The sequence below is a fragment of the Phytophthora infestans genome, genomic scaffold, assembly GCF_000142945.1.
Source record: "Phytophthora infestans T30-4 supercont1.26 genomic scaffold, whole genome shotgun sequence".
NCBI lineage: Eukaryota > Oomycota > Peronosporomycetes > Peronosporales > Peronosporaceae > Phytophthora > Phytophthora infestans.
Window position 1 is genome coordinate 196580 of NW_003303733.1, and position 22004 is coordinate 218583.

Consider the following 22004-nt stretch of genomic DNA (forward strand, 5'->3'; position numbering starts at 1 on the left):
CGTCACTATGGCCAATAGCAATGGGATTAGATGAAAATCCAAACGTGATGTGGTGTACACAAAAGTCTTAAAAACGGACGTGCACCGAAACATGCTTTTTAGGTCTATTCACGCTAGCAACCAAGCGACATGGCAACCTGGTATCCTCCATCATTGGCGCCGACGGTGATGACATGAGATTTCAGGACGTTCCAACTGCGAATTCGTCAGCCATGCAATCGACGAAGCGATCCGGCACGCCTCGGTCGTGTGAGCGCGGTGCGATGCGACAACATCGAAGATTCCCCCTTTTTTTTCAGCTCACGATCCAAAAGGAAGCTCGCAAACACGTGAAGCTTGGAACGGCCTTGCTAGACAGTCAAGCTCCTCCATTCACAATGTCTTTACTTCGAAGTGAAGGGGTCACTTTTCGGTCTCTCTTTGTTTATCGGCGACCCAATTCGCTCGGCTGTTTCGGAGACAGCGTGTGGCTGTGGCTCTGATAACGTCTCAGTGAAATCCGCCAAAAGCGACTTTTATATTCGACAGCCAGGGCTAATGGACGAGCACGCAAATGGCTCTGCCGCAGCACGCTGGCAACGAGGAAGAGAGCGACCTTTACCATAGGGACACTCATGAATTCGTAGACATTCTAGACGAACTTCGTTTCCTCTTCGACCATGCCAGTCTTACGTGGGCGCCAGTCGCGCCAGTCAATTGGTCAATTGGTGTGCGTGAAAGCCACGCCGCTTCCAGAAATCCCACTTTGTGACCGCCCCATCCATTCTCGCTCGAAATCAGGTTTCACAGGCTATTTCGCAAACAAACTCCAAAATCCAGGCGTCGAATCATCAACTGAGGTCTCACGCTCTACCATTTCTTACAGGTTTATTACATGCCGCTCCCGCATGTGTTCAGCTCGTTACAAACCGCAAACCTGATCAAACGATCACCCGTTTAAGTGCGAGTAGCTCTCCATTCCCTCAAGAGGCAGTGCCACTAGTCAAAAATGGCCCCCACGCCGTCCACCACCGCCGCTTCGCGCGCGGTACTAGAGCCCACCTGGCCATCCGCAGACCGCTACAGCGTCTACGACAGATACGACCCCGAAGTGCCGGCCATGATGGATGCGCATGGCGAGGAGCTCCTTCCTCGTCCGAGCCTCTTGTCCTTCCGACCTTCGCGCATGCTGCGCGTCTCGCAGCAGCAGCAGCAGAATGCCGTGTACAAGGCGCAGCTCCTGCGCGCCATGGGACGGCCCAGCGAGCGCCCTTCCGTCACCAGCGAAGACGACTGGTACGAGGCTAGCGACGCCGGCAGCTCGGACGCTGGGAGTAACTACTTCCCGTCTCCTGCTGCGCGCAATCGCGACCAACGCGCCATCTCGACGGTGGACGAGGAAGAGGAGAAGGAAAACTACGTCAACAATAGCAACAGACTCAACCGGGCCGAGTCACTGCTCGCCGTTATGGCTATGCCGGCTTCCGGACCCATTCCTATACTCGAAAGGATGGAAAGCGAAGACGACGACAATGACATTGATACGATCATCTGCGACCCGTCGAGACTCCCACGAACTCTTATAGTGGACGAAGACGGCTTCTCGATCTCTAGAGAGAGCGTCATGATGCGTGCGGCTACTGTGCCTCGTGGAGGGGTCATCAAGTCCGGATTACTGTTTAAGCAAGGTTTCGGACTACGTTCCGGAGGCTGGAAGGTCCGATTTGTGGTGCTTACTAGTACGAAGATGACGTTCTTCCGTGAGGAACACGGTCGGAAACGCGGAGAAATCGACCTGGCCAAGTGCAGCCCTAAGAGTATTGAGATTATGCCTCGTGACTCGGTGTTTGACGGCTCCCAGGCCACGATGTGGAGGTTCGCTATCCGCGGTAAAAAGGGCCGCGTACTGCTTAGTGCCTACACGGAAGGAGAGATGAAGGATTGGCTCAGGTGTCTCCATGTGGCGCTGGCTGCTCAGGGCTCCGGCTTCGGGCGCTTCACGGACTTTGTAGTGCCCAGTGGCACATTCCTGGCCGAAAGGAGTGGCGGCTTGTTGCGTTCGTCGGGTGTCTCGTAAAGCAATTGGTGTGAGTAAGAAGAGTGAAAGATACGAGCCCCGTTGGCTCGGAGAAGCCTGGGAACTCAGAGCAGTTCTAAGCCACGGAACGTTCGGAAACTCCCATGCGCTGCCGACCTGAGTGTTTTAAACGCCGCCACTGTAATTTATGTTTGAGACCTCCCTCGTCAGATATCGCTATCCTGTCGCTATGCTGTATCCTCTCGTTTAATAAACTTAAGCCTGAGTTAAACCTGATGGTAACCTGAGTTTACTACACGATGTACTTGGCAGGCAGGTTAGCTAAAACCACTAGAGCTAGGATAAGAAGCAGCACGTCCGAATGGTGCATCATGAGCGTCTGGAAGTCCAGAGATCTGCGGGTCTTGCCAAGAGCCGTCGAACTGGGCTGATAACGTGAGCGACCTCCGTTTTTGAGACGCTGGAAGGCGAGTCTCTTAGGTATAAGACTCGCTTGCAGCTTGAGTGCCTCGAAGACACGAAACTTTAACGCCAAGTTCGGGGCACTCGAACGTCGGCGTTGGGTCTGAGCGTGTGCGTGCAGAGCTCGGAGCACCTGGCGGCAAACCCCTCGATCACTTGCTGACATCTCGTCAACGTCGCGCATGTACTCGGTCCGGTGCAAAGCGTCGGAGGACTGTGAGCCCTGATCAGCCCTAGTATCGTCACTGTCAATAGAGGACTGTACAGTTGACGCATAGTCGAAGTCCACTGGACGAACATCTTCGAGCTCGTGGATCTCGTTAGCGCAGGCGAGTAGGAATTCCTTGCAGTGATGAAATGAGTTAATTCCAGTCTGAAGTTTCTGTTTGTTTGTGTGGACTCGGTGGGATCGGCGCATCCCAGTTGGAAATTGACGAGCCAGAGTCGTAGCCGAACGATGGCGACATTGACTGATGAAGGCCACGTAGAGCTTGGACGGTTGCACGCTGTACGTTGGGCTCGGACAAGGGTAGGGCGGCAGCGGCTTGGAGGACTTGGTGGGCTCCAGCGAGTGCGTTCACGTCTTGGTCCAGTAAGTTCAAAACTGCTTGAAGAACTGACGCACGTAGTTTGGCTTTCTGGGCCCCATGAAGAGGAGACGATGGGAGTTCTGTGGAGGCATTCTGAAGGTGCTTCTTGATCGGAGACTTAGAGGACGTCGTGGTCGATTTCAGAGGCTTGCTGGGGGATTGAAGCTGACGTTGCATTTGCAGATTCGACACCGGTCGGATCATTGTGGATGTGCTTGGTTGGCTTTTGAGTCGGAAGCTGCGAGTTGGATTGTGGCCGACACCAACATCGATATTGAGACCATAAGACGCTTTATATTAGAGCATCGTTTGAATGAACTACTGGTATAATATCCGTGACTTGTCCGCTAGGAAGCATCAAGATCTGGTGAGGTAATTGAGACCCCCCCCTAGTGATCTGATCCGGAGTTCAGGACGATGACAACAGCCTACTACACTGTAGTCTACAGTGTACAGTAAGCACCCTTTATTTAGCGATGAAACCACGTCTATCCTAGTCACTGGACTGATTCTCGTCTTCGCTTAGTTGCATCAAGCTTCCGGATCCCAGACCGGGATGCCATTGAAAGCGCAAGATGCTAGCAACGACGATGCGAATATAGAGACATTGGTGCGGTATCCTCCAGTCGGGATGTCGACTCTGGATCTTTTAGGTCGCTCTTCGCCCGATGGAGTCACGGCGTGGAGTGATCCAGCTATTCCAGCAAAAGTTCGTCGAGAAATGCACCAACTCATTAAAGCTGACAGGGCCGAGTCACTGCGTCCTCAACAGGTGCGTTAGAGTTCCATCAACTCTAACGAAGCTCTAACTAACAGTATTTCTCGAATCCAGAGCGACAGACCGCGAGTGAATAATTTCAACACTCTTGGACTCCCTAAAGATCCACCGCCACTCGGCGAACAAACTATCAAGCCGAAGCATAAATTCATGCATGGTACACCTGTACAACGTCGACTGATAGGGGGCAAACTTATCCGGACAGCCGATCTCGATCCTACGTTAAGCTCCTCCGTTTCAGCACCTGAACTCTATCGAGCAATTTCTCGAGAAGTCAAGAGTCTGAAAAATCAACCAGAGATTGAACAGGACGCTCTTGACGTCGCCTTAAGGTGCAGCTCTAGTCCAAAAGAAAAGCCGCAGACTCCTTTGCAACGTGAACCAAGTCCAGCTGAGAAAGATCGAGTGGCTTTACGCCAGCAAGAAAATGAGCTACAGACGGAGCTGCTACGTGTGAGTCGGAAACTCTCGCGTAAGTATCAGAAACATCTCCATCCTCGGAAAAGTTCTACGACCTGTAAGATCCACACTTTGGCTCGCAAGTGGGAGGAAAATAACGAGCGCCGAGCCGAAAATGCAAGGGAATTTGCAGTGGAAAATGAGCGATACAACTTGTACGTTGCCGGTCGGTTCTCCACGCAGACGGAATTAGATTACTATCAGCGCAAGATTGAGCCGCGTGAGCCTGCTACAGACAAGCATCGGCGGCCTACCATGCACTCCAAGTACGGCAATGCATTAGCGAAAAACAAATGTAGTTTACGCGGACCTTTCTAAAAGTTAAAGTAAATATCATGAAATTTATTGCTGACTTAAAAAATTACTGATAGTAGGAGCCAATTCGTGACGTTGAGAGGAGCAGCTTGACACGTTCGTCTTCAGCGGAATATTTTGCAACTGCAGGTGTAAAGTTCACGTGCTCTTGGAATCGAGGTGACAACATCCGCGCAATGTTCATCGCCTCGAGCAAAGATTCTTGCTGATCAACTAGCGCTTCCAACTCGGCCTCAGCAGTGCGACGTTGTTTCTCTCGACGTTCTCGAAGTCGTAGAGCCGCTTGAGCAGGCGCAGCTTCACCTGCAAGTTGACTGCGAGCTTGGCGCTCTTGTTCACATGCTAGTGCTCGTCGTTGAGCTTGAATCTCCTTCTCTCTAGTTAGAGCTACACGCTGCTCGCATTGGCGACTCTGTCAATATTACATTCTTAGTCCTAGATTCAAAATCTAGAAGTTCTAGAAACGGGTACTTACAAACTCTGCCGTTTCTTCGGTTGTGCGTCGCGGATGATGCGAGTACGAGCGGTCTCGACCAGATACACCGGTACTATTGCAAGCTAGTGGGTTGTTAACAGCAACAACTGCAGTCGAGGGCGCGGCTGAGACCGTAGAGCTGCGACGTAAGCGGTGGAAAGCATCTGAATAGTTCGTGCGGACTGCCAGTAGTTGCATTCGCTCTCGCATCAACTCGCCGCGTCGTCGTGTGGCATCCCCATGTCTTTCACCTACAATTGCAGCACTTGCACTGTAAGAAATAAAAGGAAAACAGTTATCAGAGCAGCACAAATATTCTTACTCAGATGTGCCATTCGTCTACAGAGCACGTTACTTCAACGTCGGCGCAGACTCGATTCTCGTCGGGACGACAGCTTTAGTTCGAGTAGCACCACGACGAGTTAGCCCCTTACAAGTAATACGCAACGCTGCGACGTCGTCACCGCGTTGCAATGGAGCGCAGCACACAAAAGACTGGAAGAGGCTTCCTCACATCCTCTAGATTTAGCAAGCCAGACACCATGTACCATATTCATGGTACAGAGCTCGAAAAGCTCTGCTAAACAAGTCGCAACGGCCTGAGCATTGAAGACACCCAGCTTCCCCACATCGTCGCACACCCGACGTTCGCTCACTGAGCATTGGGCTGTTTGACTAAGAAAAGCTTCTTGATCTCTTCGTCGAGCTCTGAGACTCGATGGCTTGTACGAGTCCCAACCAATGGACACTGGCGTCACCCAGCACGAGTAGCAGCAGTCGCAGTAGTCGTCTGCACTTGGTCAGTGACGAGGTCTCACACGAAGAGCAGGAGACGGATGACCACGAAATGATCGACCATGTTCGACAGCTCATCATCGACTTGCTCGTAGACGACGACCGCCGCAGCTCAATCGGCGAAGCTTCTGGAGGCGCTAGAGGTAGCAAACATCATTGTAACAACCCGGAAGCAGAAGACGACAGCTCCATTAGAGAACGACTGCTGCAAGACAAGCTATCGCGTGTATTGATGGAGCTCGCTAGCGAGCAGGACAACCTCCGATTGGCTGCAAATGCGGGCAATGCATTGCTAGAGGAGCTGCAAACGGCACGTGAAGAGATCGACGCCTTACACGACGAACTGGAAGCTGTACAAGGCGATCGTGATCGCTGCGTGCGAGATACACAACGTCTACGTGACCAGAACGCAGCGCTTGAGACTGCGTTGCAGCGCTACGACCCGTACATCGATTCTCATAGCCAAACGCAGCTCCCGAGACGGCCGTCTCTCCCGTCCCGCTCCGGTAGTTTTTGTAGAACAGACTCGTGCGAACGCTGTGCGTCTCGTGAGGTCGAAGTGACGCAACTGGAACAGCGCGCTGACGAGCTCAGACGCCGCTGTCTGGAGCTGGAACTCGCTCGAGAGCGTGAGCAACAACGTCAACGAGAACTCGCAGAGCAGATCGAGCAACTGCAACAACGTAACAAGGAGCAACTTGTCGAGACTAGCCGTGCTCAACAGGATCTCGAGTCTGTAACAACGCAGCTAGAGCTACAATCCCAAGAGGTAGAACGCGTACACGCTGTACGAGACTCTTTACGTCGTACTACGCGACGTCTGGAAGCTGAGAACGAGGAGCTTCGAGAGCGTCTCGCAGCACGGGACGAGCTGGTTATCAAGCTAGAGAACAGCAAAGCACGTGCAGCCACACAGCTACAAGTGGCAGAGAACCGCACAGCGAGTGCCCAAGCCGAGACACAGCGCGTGACGGAAGCTCTGGCGCAATTACAGAAGCAGTTGGAGAGCAGAGGACGAGGCAGTAGCGCTGGGCCGGTGGAGAGTCAAGAGAAACAAACGGAAGATATGGAGCATCTATTAGAGGATGCCACACGTGAAGTGACAGCTCTACGCTTAGAGAACAGGATTCTACGTCGTCAGAGCTCGGTCGAGACGGGCTCCGACACCCGTGCAAGGAGACGCAAGACCTTGTGTACGAGCACTTCTGCTACGACTGCTGCTGACGTGTTGGCCCTTGGGAGGAGCTCAAGTAACAAAAGTGATAGTGGCAGTGAGATCGAAGCGAGCACAACGCCGCGTTCTCAGTTGCCACCGCTCGAGATCGAAGGCATCAAGAGTGCGAATACAGAGGCTACAGAGCACAAAAGGCGGCGGAAAATGTCGTTAGAGTTGGATTGGGTCGATAACGCTGCTACGTCTCGTGTCGATGCGGCAGAGAGAAAGCCCAGAGCTTTGCCAGCTGAAGATCAGCTTCGACATACGCGAGTGAACGATCACTGTGTGATTAGTGGGGCGATTGACTTCAATAGCCCCGATCTAATCGACGAGCCAATACCACGACGAGGACGCGAGTTGCCTATCGATGGACTGCGCAGAGAAGCTGTCGAATCGCCCCCAAAGTCGCCACTGTACTTGGGTCTCTCTTTCATCGCGTGCGCTACTGCAGCCACAGCCGCTGGTCTCTTAGTGCGACGGTAATTACGATACAGTAAGGGGATTTAAAAGGCCATGCACATCTTGTCAAAAGGGACAAATTGTTTCAGTGTCAGAGCCGACGCCGTTTGCTGCCATTGCCACGACCTCGACTGGAACCGGGACGACCACTGCCTCGTCCGCCACGGGGAACACTGCCACGACTGTTAGAGCGAATACGAGCACTACTAGGGCGGCTATTTGAACGGCGTCGGTCCGTGGGGCTCACTCGGGGACGCTGCTCACGTGGACTCAACTTTGGCGCTACCATCTGCACTTTACGACCAGGGAGGACGACAGGAGGGCGGCGACTATCAAGACGACTAGCGAGTGGTCGTCGCTTTACCGCTTGCTTCCTGGCAATAAGAGAGTGTTCGTACCCATCGCTGTCGTCTGCATAGCTGTACTCGTCGTCGTACTCTTCGTAGTCGCCAGAGTACTCGTCTTGATGTCTAGCACGCGGTTGTCGACGGACAACTGCTGGCCTCTTAGGAGTACGAGAGCGAGGTGGGTCGTACAGTACTCGATTTTCGTCACGGTACTCGTCAAAGTCTTCGCTGTTGTAGCCATTGTCAAAGTCGTCAGGATATTCGTCAATGTACTCGCGTGACCGAGCAGCTACCGGACGTCGGATTGGCTGACGTGGACGCTCGTCATATTCCTCTTCATCATCATTACTGTACACGTCGTCGTCTTCACGGTACTCGAGTCGAGAGCGGAGTGGCACTCGATGTCTTTTGACAGGGAGTCTGCGAGGTTCTTCGTACTCTTCATAGTTATCTTCCTCGTCACTGTCATAATACGACCCCTCATTGTTCATATCTTCCTCTGCGTCAGAATATTCCTCCTCCTCTTCTTCTCGGTGCGATCGCTTCCGTTTCCTCAGTACATTCGAATGCTTCGAAGAGATCGCGTCACCTGCAATCACCTGCAACACCAGACGCTGTGCACGTAGCACGCAGCTCATCTCACCGCTAAACACACAGACGCGACTCTCGTCGTCATGAGGAGCTAACAGATGCGTGTGAGCCCCCGACTTGTCCGAGATCTCGCGCACGAGTTTGCCTCGATTATCCAGCATAAAGCCACAGATTCTGGAAGGCAAGAGCGTCTTGATCGTGACTTTATCGCCCTTTTTACCAGTTGAGATCGGCGTCCTCGTTCGTGGATTCTTGCTAGAGCTCAGGTAGTCTCGTAGTTTCGCTCCAACAACACGTCTTGCGTGTTCTACCTGCTTAGGAGTACCCTGCATGTGTAGAATGCGGTTCGTACTACCCAGCGGTAAGTCCTCAGCCGAAGGAATCTGAAGACGAGCTCCTGTACGGTCAGTGATGCCTTTAACTGTAGAGCCCTGGGGACCAATAAGGAAGCCCGAGGAATGGTACGGGATGGCGAAATACTGTCCAAGTCTCCCACTCGGGCTCGCCGACACCTCTGGATGGCCACCAGATCGGGCTTTAATCTCCCCAATGGCTGCAGCGATGGACTCGACCGAGCCAATGAGCACCACTCGACGCTCGCTAGTCCCAGGAACAGTGTCCTTATCCAGATGAATGGCTGCCCCGGTGTTCTGACGGATTGCTGCGAGGGTACTGCCCTGTCGTCCCATCATTTTCCCCACGTCTTCACGTTCAACCATCCATACAAATGGACGCGTAATCTCTTTTTCGTTTTTCTTCCCCGAGGCCACAGCGACACTCATAGCTTTCGTGATGGACGTGGCAGGGAGCGCAACGAGCGGAGACGACTCGGTGGATAAGTCGACGTAGTTTGGGTCTCCTTTGTCGGCTCGATACGCTCGAATGTACGCGATGACAAGTCGCTGAGCTAAGCTGATGCCCTTGGCTTTCCCGTAAATACGGAGCAGGCGATCGTCTTTGAAAGGAGACGCCTCTGGCTCCCGAATGGATAAGGTGCAGTCCGATTGCTGACTGATGCTCTGGATGGGCTGTCCACGACGCTCGAGCAACGCGGTCGTGGCGTTGGAAGGGATCAAAATGTGCAGCATGTGCTGGAAATCGCCATGCAGTTCCGAGTCTTCGTACTCGTCCGGTGTCAGCAGCTCCAATTTCTTCAGTGTGATCGATGTGTTTGTAGTGGAAGGTTTGGGTTGTTTGGGTTGTACGGCACGTTTCACTGGTTTGGGTTGTTTGGGTTGTACGGCACGTTTCACTGGGTTTTTTTCCTCCAGCTGAGGTGGGTGTGTGGGATTTCTTGGGACTTGCAGTGGTTTGAGCTGTTGCAGTCGCGGGACTTTTTCTCTGCCACCTGTTAAGTCGGCAATGCGAGGCTTTGGTGCCGAACTCAGGACAGCAACACGAGGGGTAGAAGGATGAGTCGCGTCGCTCTGTCTGGCATCTTCACCGGCAGTCTGGATGGCTGCTGAGCTTCCCCTGCAGGTCTCGGAAGTGATTCTAGCGTGATTTCTTGATAATACAGTGTCGAATGACTCCGATCCTTCGCTATTAGTTGTTAAGCTGACATTGAGGCTTCGTTCCCTTAGTGCGGAGGTTGATAGAGCGTGGGATTCATGGATTGTTGACGCTGGAGACGACTGGTGGCTGTGGCTGCAGATGCATTTGGGTGTGTGCTGCTCTTGAGAGTGCGGCGTATTGCTGTATTCGCTCTTCACATCAGTAAGCGGCTCGATTTTAATAGGAGGAGGTCTGGCATCCAGCGCTACGTCTTCACCAACACAAGTGTCGCCGTTTCGCTCCGGTTGGAGACCTCGGTTGACGCGCGCTTGATCGAGTAGAGCAAGGAGTTTTGCCTTGCGGTCGACATCGTCAGTGTCTGCGTTGGAGGACGCAGTGAATGGCAGCTCCATGATGGCCAAAGGCTCGTAGTCCAAAGGTAGATGGAGGCAGACTTGTCGAGTTTGCGGAATGCTGATTCGTATGACAGATGGTAGGCTAAACGAGTTACTTACATAATTTATGTGAAAGCACATAACTATGTACGATTTGTGTGAAACTAAAGGAATTCGTCAACCCGTGCATTTCCCGTGAAGAAAGTTGATACCTACGGCAATCGCTCGCGCTACTGTTAATGCTTTGCGGCTGACCGCTCTAGCTAAAGATTCGAGAGGACAATTTGAATGTCAGCATCGATAAGTCTCTTCCTTGCATCGTTTTTGGCGCTCATGGACATTTCATTCCATGCACACGTGACTGCGGCGAGTCAGCACGAGGAGATGGTCACTAGACTCTTGAACTTCTAGACTGAAACGATGACACGCGCGGGACTGGATCCTGCACACTTGATTGCTCACGATTCACGCCCAAACTTCAGATTCCAGTTTGATAAGTGTCGTCTGGTCACATACAAGTACCTTGGTATGTTAGTGTGGCCAAAATAAACGACAATTACGAAATGGCGACTACATGGACACGCTTACTTACTTTTTAGTAGTACACATGTACTATAATACAAGAAGGCGAGTCAAATCAAAAACTACGCCCAACAGCTTTCGATAATAACCTCGAAAGTATTGAAGATGTTTGAAATGCTAAGATTAAGCTCCAACCATTCCAGCTATTAATAGAAGACGACATGTTCATCGTGCCAAATGAGCAAGAACTAGCACATACGCCACGAATGGTGAAACCTTGCACCGTAGCGAACACGTCGTCTATGCTGCATGAGACATGGTGACACCAATGGTGTGCGCTGAGCGACAGCACTCGAAGCAGCTGGAAGTTCCAGGGAACTGGAATCTGAAACTCGATCTGGAACGGCGTGGTGTCAAGGGGCACCCAGCCAATCACGTCGCTCCATACGTCATTTGAGGCTGGAAGTCCTGATCTCAAGTCTCGAGCGTGTTACAAACTGGAAATTAAGCTATCTTTTCAGCTCGTTTATACTGAATACATAGGGAAATTTGCCTTGAACCTAATTTAGGACCACCGGGACTCTGACTCGTCGCAGTCACCTGGTGCCAAGAATCAGCGTCAAAGACGCCGCAGACGTTCGTATTGGAGCGGAAATCAACGACTCCAAGTGTCCATCCGAATCTGCAGCGCAAATCCCCTCCGCAAGCAGACACCCAAGCGCCACCAGACTGCAACGAGCGAGCGAAACGTCATTGCTGCTTATTTTGGACACACTGAATTACCCCATTTGGCAACTTGCTTCTCAAAGACCAAGCCATAACTAACACCAAACACCACTGCGACTAACTAAAGCATGCGACGAGTTGGGTGCACACTATTTGAGGCTTCAAGCCGCGCCAAACTGCGGCCGCTGGGTCGCGCGTTTGGGTCGGCCTCGCGTCTTCTCGATAGCGAGAACGACACGCTGCCTTTACGCCGCGCTGCAGCGGCTAAGCTCGCGAACGAAAGCCACCACCACTACCTGTACTACCACAGCAGCAGTCAACATGGGGCGATGGAGGGAGAGGACGTTGAGGAACACCATCTCCATGAGCAAGAAGTCAAGGACACGAGCTCCTTCTCTCGCGAGTTCGAGAAGCCCCGTATGGACGCCAGCTTCCTGGTGAACAACTACACAGCGCCGGCCCTCGCAGCGGCCTATCAAGATCGCGAATACACGTTATGGCTGTGCGCTGAGCTGCTGAGCGAGGGCAAACTGGACGAACTGGAAGCTGTTCTCAAACCTTATCACGGTACGCATCTTGTGTATTTTCTTGTAATTAAACGGAAACAAACTGATCTTCTTCTTGTTTTATTCTCCACAGACTTCGCACAGCACGACATGAACACATTGAGACAAACACCGCTTGCCAATGCATTCGGCAAGCGTCATCTCGAGCGTATCCGCAAGCGATTAAGTCGATTGCCACGACAGATCACCAAGGCCTATTCAGCACGTGCAGCTGTGGTGATCCCACTTTGCACATTCGAAGGCGAGCCATCCGTACTCTTCACATTACGATCGCTCACGGTTGGCAAACACAAGGGCGAAGTCTGCTTCCCTGGCGGTATGGTCGACCCCGATGACTCGTGTATCGAAGGCACGTGTCTGCGAGAGATGAACGAAGAAGTTGGACTGGCGCCAGAGGGCGTCGATGTCCTCGGTGTGCTGCGCTGTGACTGGTCCAGTGTCACTTCAATCACTGGCATTGCCGTCACGCCCGTGGTAGGATTTATCGGCGAGATGAGCGACCGAACTGTAGCCATAAACGAGGACGAGGTCGAGTCTCTCTTCACAGTTCCAGTGCGTGACTTGATGAACCAGGACAACTGGATCCGCCACAGCAACGCCACTCCAGTCTTCACTGGGGGGCCACACGTGATCTGGGGACTCACAGCTTACCTATTGGACATTTGCCTATCTGATATCCTCCAAATCAGCGACTAAATTTTGAAACGAGAATATGTTTTTGAATCTGTATCGATATAAAAGGACTTCTTGTTTTCTTGTTTTAGTAATAAGATACTTTATAAGTTTCAAAAATTGGCACCCTTCTATTAGTGCTGGGCATAGTATCCTTGGGAAGGCTGGATGGCAGGTTGTGGCTGGTAGTAGCCTCCAGGAACGACCAATACTGGCTGCAGCGATTGCTCGTGTCGAGACGCTCTTCTGCGTCTACACATGCAGCGGAAGAGAGAAGTTACCACTGCGATAATTAAGAAGAAGCCGAGAACGCCCAATACGATGGCCAGGATCGTTGTGAGGTGGCTCTTGTCGTCGTCGTTGAACGTAATACCCGAGATGCCGCCACTGCCACCTCCAAATCCGTTGCCGCCAGTGTTGTCACCCGACGAATCCGAAGACGCGGGCAAAGATACCGCTTGGGAACCTGGGGTACATGTACTGTTTTCAACACAGTAGAAGGTCACAGACTCGTTGACGTTGTAGCTCGTGTAGAATATTTTTAAGAACGTCTCGCCGATGATCCACGTGTTGGCATACGAGCCACTAGCGCTTGACGTCGCCTGTAACTCCACGACGACCATGTTGCCTCCCAGGTTGATAATATAGTCGTTCTTCTCCAAGTAGAACGTCACGTCTCCGAATGTTAGAGCCAATCGGGGCAACTCGATGTCACTCGAGCACATGTAGATTTCCGACCCGGATTGATCTCGTTGGCAGCTTGAAAGATATGTGGATACAAAACTCGAGTAGACCGAGCTGGGCATCGCCAATAGAGACGTCCCAGAGTCCACAATACTGTCGCAGCTGCCACTACTCGCTGTAGAGCAAGGGAACACGGCTGTGCTGTTGCCAATCTGCATTGCCGTCATGCCAATTGTCCAGTGTGTTGGCGTTGCCGACTTGAGTTTGACTGTGTACGGTGTGAGGCCATTTGAGGAGATTAACGCGTCGTCCACACCATTTAGCAACAAGAAGCTGCCGGCTGAATTATCTTCTTGAGTCAAATACATAGAGAAGCTCTGGACGTAGTCAATGAACTGTCCACCAGGAGATGGTAGTGTTGCCAGTGAGCTGTAGGCAAGGCCAAAGAGACCCTGTGCGTCACCTGCAAGCAGTGAGCTGGAGCTGCTCGGGTTCACAGTCGAGCCCTGTGCCACACCCACATTGTAATTAGACACTGCGACGTTGCCAAACTTGATATCGGCTGATTCGCCTTCTACACAGACGTCGCCAGAGCCGTAGGAGATCGTTTCAGCGTCGGATGGACATGTGGACTGGCACGTGGAGCCGCTGAGGTAATAACATGAGATCCACAAGTCCGATGAGCCTGTGTCCACCTGCACGACGAAGTTGGAGCCGTCCACTACGATATCAGCGAAGTAGATGGTGCCTTGGTAGTTTTCCAGGTCCACAGCGTTCGAGTTGCTTGCGCTACTCACGAGACGACGCGAACGCGTCCAATGCGTTTGGCCTCTCCGCATCGGCACCTTGGCCACCGCCATGGATGTCATGGGCACTTGTGGGTCACGCGTCTAATTGGGAAGTCAATCAAGGAAGCCGTTGATCGTGTCCACTTTCACGTTTTCTAGGGTCGGTCGGTACTCTGCGACAGGAATTGCACTTGCGCTCAGTATGCGATGGAGTTGCCGACTCAGCTGAGCTTGATGCAGGCGCTTGTCGGAATGCTCTTCGTGCCGTGACCTTGATTTTCTCTATGTCGTGCAGTTTGCTCGCAGTGTCTATTATAACCTCGGCTGGCTTTTGCAACGTCAGACGGATAGGGGAATAGTGAACGCAAGTCAGACGTGCATAGCCAGGTATGAATTTTCGTCGTGGCGAAACCTGTGGCATTAAAAATAAAACGCTTTATTAAGGGATTCTAATTTAAAGAGACTCGTACAAGAGGATTGCTAAGGAGCGTTTCTGCTTGATAAATCAGCTTACACAAGAAGAGCAGCTACAGTATTAAAGACAGCTGCAATGTAAGCGATCAGCGAGACACTGACATGCGAGTAAATTTATGTTTGTCCGTTTGTCATGTTGAAGCTTCACGAAATGAGGCAAATTGCTAGCCTCAAACTTTGGAGGCTGAGGGCCAAAGCTCACATGCAAGATCCTCACTGCAATTAGCTCCTCACCCTGAGGATTCCTCAGGGTGAGAAGCTGATTGTGTCGGCGTGTGACACTTTGCCAAAAGTTACCTTCACTCTTCAACTTAGGTCTTTTCCATGAGGCTCGCTGTAACTGTAGTGTAGACCGTAGGTAGCTAAGTTACACATTTTAAACCGCTGTACCGGTAGGTGTTACTGTACATGTGGTACATGTAGCATGCTAGAAGCTTGTCACTTACCCCACATGAAACAGCGATGGTCTCGAGGAAGCTACTTTGGGTAGCCTTAATGACTGCTAGAAAGAGCCTGCTCACTTTGTGATGGCCAAGTATTAGAAGCACTAATTATTTTCGTGTTAGCGTAATTTTTCGTTTCATATTGAATGAGATGGAGCAAAAAATCATTTTTTGCAGCTTTTAAAATTCATTTTAATTTGCCCTACCCCTATTAGCCCTAAAAAAATCTAAATATTTACTTGGATTCAGCTGGTATTATGCTACATGTAGTAGTCCAAATTTTAGATGGTATTTTTTTAGCAATGCATTTTGCACCACATATCGATTTAGCTTTTAGCTTTTAATAGTGTTGAACAAGGAGTGGGCAATCCCCTATTGCGAAGCGATACCAAGAAGCTTTCATAGCAAAATATGCTCTAGAGCACTGCTCGTGAAGATGTACTGAAATGCAGTAAATTTTTGAATCTCGACGCTCGAATCTGAAATTATTAACTATGAGATCCGAAAATTAAAACATACAGACCTTACACTAAAGGAAAATGCCGCTGCCAATCTTCGCGCATCGCCCCTGGTCGTACGGCGCCGCTCAGGGGCCAATTGGCGCAGCTTAAGCCCACATGCAGACATCAACGGCTCATCCAGCGGCCTCGAGGCCGTAGAGCTCATCGACGTGAAGGCAGAACGCCGTCTGCTGCTCGAGACTCTCCGAGAATCTGGCCGAAAGCTGGCGTGGCACTCGGAAGTCGCCGACCTTCACGCTTTCCGCAAAGTTTTGTCGTTCGGCTGTCGTGCACTGCACTTCTCGGGGCATGGCGTCCCTGGTCAAGTGATCTTCGAGACGCGCAAGGGTGAAGCGCAGTTCGTCTCCCAACAAGAACTACAGGACCTGCTTCTAGCTGGAGGCGCCGAGAGCCGCCGGCCAAGACACAAGCGCGACAAAAAGATCCGTAATCGTCAAAACCGACGCCAGAAGAGCTCAGAATCCAGCGACAGCAGCAGTGAGAACTCCAGCTCATACAGCAGCAGTGACGACGCCACGTCGGGGCTTGCAATCCGAAGTCACAGGGTGGAGAGAGGCTGGGTGGCCCTATCGCCTCCTCCAGTGCATGCAAAACCTAAAACTCCGTTACAATTAGTGTTCGTGAGTGCATGTCACTCCGAGAGTGTAGCTCAGGCCTTCGTAAGCGCCGGAGTTCCCCACGTCGTTGTGGTTTCCAAGGAGGAAAAAGTGTTGGACCGTAAAGCCATGGAGTTCGCCAAAGCCTTTTATACGGCGCTATTTGTAGGCCATTCAGTGGCAAAAAGCTTCCAGATTGGACGTGTGCAAGCGGATATTGCCGTCGCCAGTAACGCAAGTACAGGGAGACCGTCAGAGTTTATATTATTAGGAGATGGCGACCATAACGACGCCCTGTTTCGAGATGTAGCGGTGGGGGATTGTGTTGAAACTGAAATGGGCGGAAGAAGAGGAAGCGGTACTGTAAACGAGTGTGATACTGTGGCCGAGGTGTTCGTCGGGCGGTCGCTGGAGGTGCATCAAGTGTATAAATCCCTCGTGGAAGGCGCCAGACTGGTGAGTATTACGGGGGAACGAGGCATCGGCAAGACTGAAGTGGCCCTGCAATGTGCGCAGTATGCCACGGAACGTCGAATCTTTCGTCACATATTTTACTTACGCTTGAGTGCGGGCAATGAAAGGGAAGATGACATGTCTGAGCTGGAGCCGTCAGAATTAATAATTAGGTTTGCCAAGTGTTTGGGTCTTCAAGCAACAACACTCGATGAACTGGCGGAACAAGCACGCCAACGCTGTGAAGTAGAAAGTCAGGGAGATGGCAACAGTTTTCTACTGATTTTGGACGGCTGCAATCGCGCGCAACGACAGACTCCCAGATTTTATACGATCGTCGCGATGCTATTGCGGCGTGTGAATTCCCTGGCCTTGCTGTTGACGGGTGATGGCAAATTCGGTGCCTTGGACGGCGTCGGAGAGAAGATAATCTCTGTGGGTCCGCTTCCTGCTGCTGACGCGGCGCTGCTGTTCACTTTTCGTGCGCCTCGGAAGATTAAGGCGCATGAAATGGGCGGAAGTGCCGACTTGGAGGCGTTTGGCGAACACCCAATCATCAAGAGCCTACGAGGGCATCCACGGACGATCTGTGCGGTCTCACAGTTCCTGGAGAAGAAAGATATGGAGCTGGACCAACGAGAGTTTCTAAGCTACATCATCCCGTCCGTGAACACTGGACTTTGTATGGGCAAAATCGACGCCACACGTCCGGATTGTGGACTGGAATCACATCAACGAAATGAGCAGGAAACGCTGCGTCTAGTGAAGGCGACGTCGATGGATGGATGCTCCTCAAATCCTCATAAATATTACAAACATAGTCATGCTCCGTGTATTCTAGAGGAGGTGGAATACCAACATCGACCGAGGGCCCAGGAGACACAAATACGTCGGATGAAGCCCGTGGCTTCTCGGTCTGATGTCTTCACAGCCAAATCCTCTCTATTATCCAGTGGAAGCAGTGATGGACAAGGGACAGACTCTCCGCCATTGGAAACGCACCCACTGGTCTCGACCAGAAGCGAGCCGAGCTTAACTGGGTCCATTGCATCGCCAACAACGTCGCTTCAACAACTCTGTCTCCTCAAGGTGGCAGACCACGTGAGGCCGATTATTCAGAGTGAAGGAGGCAGTTTAGTATGGGCACGAGCTGTGGTTCTCAACGCTTCTCTTCCTGATTGTCGAAACCCTGGAGGCGGCTTGAAAGACGGCTATTCGGCTGCGGCGGTACGTCAATTACAGGAACTGAAGGAAGCTCCGATGGACTGGATCGCACCGCAAGTGAGCTGTTTCTTCGCCACCAAGCTCAAAGCAGATGCGGCCAAGCGACCATTATCCTCGCGCAGTATCGATTTTCTTAGCAAAAGTTCACTTGTCTGGGGTCGTGACTGCGCTGCCCCGGCTCAACGCGGTGGAGCGGTGAGTCTTCGTATGTTTTCGGCCTTCTGGGCGTGGTTTCGACCGCTTGTCGACTGTATCTTGTACTCCACTCTGTGGCCGCATACGGAGCCACGTCTGCTTCATGGATTTCTGTCCAAAGGCGCGTGTGTTAGTATGCTGGAGCGTGCACCACCGGGCACTTTTCTGTTGCGCTTCAGCGAGACTCGTGTACGCTGTCTTGTGATTGCGTACGTACGCGACGACCAGTACGTGCAGTTTGTGCCGATAACGTGGCTGCCAGAACGTGGCGGGTGGTTTGTTGCACTTGAAGATGATAATTCTGGTGCTGCCAACAACGGCGTGACCTTCCCGACGATTCAGGAATTAATCCTCAGTGTCAACGTGCTAAAGTTTCTATTTCCTCACTCACCCAAAGAAGCAGCCTTCACACTGCAAGGCAGAAAGATGAAGACTGTATGATAAACCTTGCGTAATACTTGAAGTAACTACGATTCAGTGGAGAGAACTTGCTAAAGAAAGGAGGTGCGCTATAGCTTTCACTGCAACAACAAAAATCTCTGTTTGGCAGGAAACTGTAGATGTTAGGCACTTATGAACGGATCAAGCCATTCGCAAGAAACTAGGCCCGAACGAGGAGCACAATATCCAAGAGAGGATGGACACATTGCCGCGTCACTTGAAGACGCCCTGCACCTGGTTTTTGTTAAAGAGTTTTGATAATCTACTGGTTACGCAAAACATGATAATGGACATGAATGAGAGAAGCCATATCAGTGTGTGGTCCGCGAGGAAGGCGCGGGGCTGGTACAGACTTTCCCAAATAGGTACATGTATCTGTATAATTCCGAATTACCTTCCAGTAACAAGCATTGCCACAAACATAACTTGTTGATTTTGTTAGTATCGTTCATAACCACGAAAGCATCGGTATTGCGGTGAGCAGACAACATTCGCCTTCGGGCCAACAACGTCTTGGTGCAGCTCATTGATCACATTCATAATATCAACCAGATACTAAGCGCTCGCGAATAAAATATAACAATTATGTTATAATACTTCGTTGGTGATACTATAACAGCTTTTAAATACCCAGCTACGGGGCTTTGGTCGCCCAGTCCCGATTACGTCCACGATTCACAGGCAGACGGTCGAGAATATCGCCCGCGCCGGCAGTGTACCTCTAGCCTCAACAAAGATGATCTCATCGTGTACTTCGGCGAAACCAACTTTAACCTGTACACCAAGCGTACACGTGGCAGAATGAAAAAGGGAAACGCGCCATCGAGTAGCTACCGCCATCGAAGGGGGCGAACCTTCAGATATAATACGCGGTCTCGTCCTCGTATGGTGTGGCTGCGTACCGCATTCACTGCGGTAGCATAAAGATGCAAACTAACAAAGACTTCGTAAGCGCTGTACGAGACTATCAAATATTTGGACAGGTACAAGAATGAGTACGTGGACAAGTACATTGTCATCGTTTTTGACAATGTACCAGAGTATAATCAAACGGAGCCGCTTGTGCCGGACATCAAAATGAAAAACGAGCATCATTTTTTACATTAGCTTTTCACCAAAACACTATTATCAGTGAGCGACATAAATCTGTGGAGTAACTTAAAAATGGCACGTGTTCCTGCGCCCAGATGAGAATCCTGAGACGAGACTCCTGCGCCCAATCACGCCCACCAGAAGCCCAAGCGTGCCCATCAGGAACACAAACAGCTCCCCAGATCATTAAAGCCAGTTAGGACGCTATACACCCTCATCGTATACCCGGATAGAGCGGTGCCGTACTTAGACGGGTCTGTGGTGAGACTTAGCGTTGGGAGACACAGAGCTCGCCCATACATGTACTAGAGTCGCAAGGATCACTTGTCGAGATTTAATTGTCGCCGGATGTGTCCTTCACTGTTTTCTTAATTTAACACCACAATTATCATAACGACCAGAACAAAATGTATTACGCTTAAACTAAGTCTATTTTCCTTGCTCAAGCTTGCATGCACATGTGCAAGTATCTGTATCTCAAACACTGTAAAGATTTTTTGTCTAGGTGACCAAGTCCTCCACAGAACACTTCAAACGCCAGTAGGACGTAAACACCGCAGTTGTAGCTGTCCACTTGAACGCCAAGTCCGGACTCGTACGTGTGTACTCGTGGCCGCGGTCTTGCTAACTGTGGTAATAGCATGATCAGTGTCTGGGCCACGGCACGAACACTAATCAAATAGGAAGATGAACTAGAGTCGTAGATAGCTACACTCCCTTTCTCGAGGTTCATCATCACAGAGCACCAATGGTTCCCGTTGGAATTCACAGGGAACAAAATAACCTCCTTCGAAACGCCTGCCAGATTTCTGCGTATAGTTTCGTGGTCCGCCAAGATTTTTCCGTCCACTACGACCCCCAGGGTTTCCGAGTCGAATATAGTCACGTTGCGATTGAGGCCGAACCTCTTGGAAAACACCAAGTGCATTATTTCGTAGGATAAACACTCTTTCGCAGTAAGGTCCAGCACTTGTGCCTATTAAGCCAAAATAACAAGCATTAGTATTATTCATTTTCAAAAATATAGTAAGACGATTGATACGTACCTGCGCTGAAAAGAGAGGAATAGCCTTGCGTTTTTCCGGTAGTTCAGGATCATCTTCTATCGAATATGTTGAAGCGTTTAAACGCGAGAAGTCTAGCTGCTTCAACCAATTCATCGTGCTGTCGATCTTCTTCAACGTTTCGTGGGCACGGTGCCATTTTTTCATGAGGGCGATTGTCGAGTTTGCAAAGACACCTAGCCCAACAATCTCAAGCGGAATATCGAGTTCTCGTACTCCAGCGTGTTTCTTCTGGTAGGCACTCACCTTGGCCATACACTTCTTAATCAAATCCATTGAGAACACTCTGCTTATGTCCTCAGGTCTCATCAGCGGTTTGCTTGCAGGCAACTTTGCAATTTCGTAAGCGATGGGTGGTTTGGGCTTTGTTAGGAATTTGAAGAGGCTGAATTGGGTCAACTTTTTATGCGAAGAATTGTAGGTTGGAGCTCCATCGAGAATTTCATACAGCGCTAGGAGATGGAGTTTGTTCTCGTGCATATCCAAATCTTCTTGGACCATCGTGATTGCCAGGTTTCGTTTAGCCTTGACAGCTTTGGGCTTTTGTTTCGGCCACCATCTTGGTTTAGGTGGACTTTGGATCTCAAAGGAATCGTTAGAATCTTCTAGATTGACAGATCGTCCTTGAGCTGTGTTGGCCTCAAAAGGCGTACCAACCTGGGTGGACTCTTGAACCTGGTCGGTTTGAGTTGTCAACCGATCGCAACTCATTCCGATCCGGTCTGTTCCAGCACCCAACTGATCCGTTCCAGAGCCCAACTGGGGCGCTCCAGAGCCCAACTGATCCGTTCCAGAGCCCAACTGGGGCGTTCCAGAGCCCAACTGGGGCGTTCCAGAGCCCAAATTTGTTGCCAATTGGATACCAACCTGTGTCGTGTCCACTTCGTCACCAGTTGAATCAACAGTAGCATTTGCCGGAGAAATCTCAAAGGACCAGCATCAATACACGAATTCGATCGAGAATCGTCTGCCGTTAGACTCGTTATTAAGCCACCGTCTGGAGATTCGTGAATAGCTTCGCTGTCTGTACAGGCCGTACCACTAGGAACTGACTGGTGCGAAGCAATTGCATTGTACTCACCATGTTTGAAAAGGGTCGCGACCTCGCGAAGAACTTTCATTGCTGTCTGGTACTCTCTCATCCCCAGAC

At 51.1% G+C, this 22004-nt stretch overlaps 9 protein-coding genes across 9 annotated transcripts; 5 read left to right on the top strand and 4 right to left on the bottom strand.

The window, feature by feature from the left end:
• Positions 1–988: 988 nt before the first annotated feature.
• On the top strand, positions 989–2203 carry PITG_12350 (uncharacterized protein; the record flags this gene model as incomplete). The annotated part of the gene is made up of 1 exon (XM_002900231.1): positions 989–2203. One exon carries the CDS (start codon positions 989–991, stop codon positions 2054–2056), a length of 1068 nt encoding a protein of 355 aa, XP_002900277.1.
• Positions 2204–2275: 72 nt separating this feature from the next.
• On the bottom strand, positions 2276–3312 carry PITG_12351 (uncharacterized protein; the record flags this gene model as incomplete). Its single annotated transcript, XM_002900232.1, has 1 exon — positions 2276–3312. One exon carries the CDS (start codon positions 2643–2645, stop codon positions 2310–2312), a length of 336 nt encoding a protein of 111 aa, XP_002900278.1.
• A 388-nt stretch (positions 3313–3700) lies between these two features.
• On the top strand, positions 3701–4624 carry PITG_12352 (uncharacterized protein; the record flags this gene model as incomplete). Its single annotated transcript, XM_002900233.1, has 2 exons — positions 3701–3841; positions 3902–4624. The coding sequence occupies 2 exons, from the start codon at positions 3701–3703 to the stop codon at positions 4622–4624; spliced, it is 864 nt and encodes a 287-aa protein (XP_002900279.1).
• Positions 4625–4633: 9 nt separating this feature from the next.
• Positions 4634–5431, bottom strand: PITG_12353 (uncharacterized protein; the record flags this gene model as incomplete). Its single annotated transcript, XM_002900234.1, has 3 exons — positions 4634–5033; positions 5097–5347; positions 5419–5431. 3 exons carry the CDS (start codon positions 5429–5431, stop codon positions 4668–4670), a joined length of 630 nt encoding a protein of 209 aa, XP_002900280.1.
• Positions 5432–5814: 383 nt separating this feature from the next.
• PITG_12354 (uncharacterized protein) lies at positions 5815–7590 on the top strand (the record flags this gene model as incomplete). The annotated part of the gene is made up of 3 exons (XM_002900235.1): positions 5815–5982; positions 6109–6913; positions 6956–7590. The coding sequence occupies 3 exons, from the start codon at positions 5815–5817 to the stop codon at positions 7588–7590; spliced, it is 1608 nt and encodes a 535-aa protein (XP_002900281.1).
• A 788-nt stretch (positions 7591–8378) lies between these two features.
• PITG_12355 (uncharacterized protein) lies at positions 8379–9592 on the bottom strand (the record flags this gene model as incomplete). Its single annotated transcript, XM_002900236.1, has 2 exons — positions 8379–8392; positions 8503–9592. 2 exons carry the CDS (start codon positions 9590–9592, stop codon positions 8379–8381), a joined length of 1104 nt encoding a protein of 367 aa, XP_002900282.1.
• Positions 9593–12060: 2468 nt separating this feature from the next.
• Positions 12061–12903, top strand: PITG_12356 (uncharacterized protein; the record flags this gene model as incomplete). The annotated part of the gene is made up of 2 exons (XM_002900237.1): positions 12061–12208; positions 12281–12903. The coding sequence occupies 2 exons, from the start codon at positions 12061–12063 to the stop codon at positions 12901–12903; spliced, it is 771 nt and encodes a 256-aa protein (XP_002900283.1).
• A 110-nt stretch (positions 12904–13013) lies between these two features.
• PITG_12357 (gastricsin, putative) lies at positions 13014–14423 on the bottom strand (the record flags this gene model as incomplete). Its single annotated transcript, XM_002900238.1, has 1 exon — positions 13014–14423. The coding sequence occupies one exon, from the start codon at positions 14421–14423 to the stop codon at positions 13014–13016; it is 1410 nt and encodes a 469-aa protein (XP_002900284.1).
• Positions 14424–15807: 1384 nt separating this feature from the next.
• PITG_12358 (uncharacterized protein) lies at positions 15808–18698 on the top strand (the record flags this gene model as incomplete). The annotated part of the gene is made up of 2 exons (XM_002900239.1): positions 15808–15839; positions 15881–18698. The coding sequence occupies 2 exons, from the start codon at positions 15808–15810 to the stop codon at positions 18696–18698; spliced, it is 2850 nt and encodes a 949-aa protein (XP_002900285.1).
• Positions 18699–22004: the final 3306 nt, after the last annotated feature.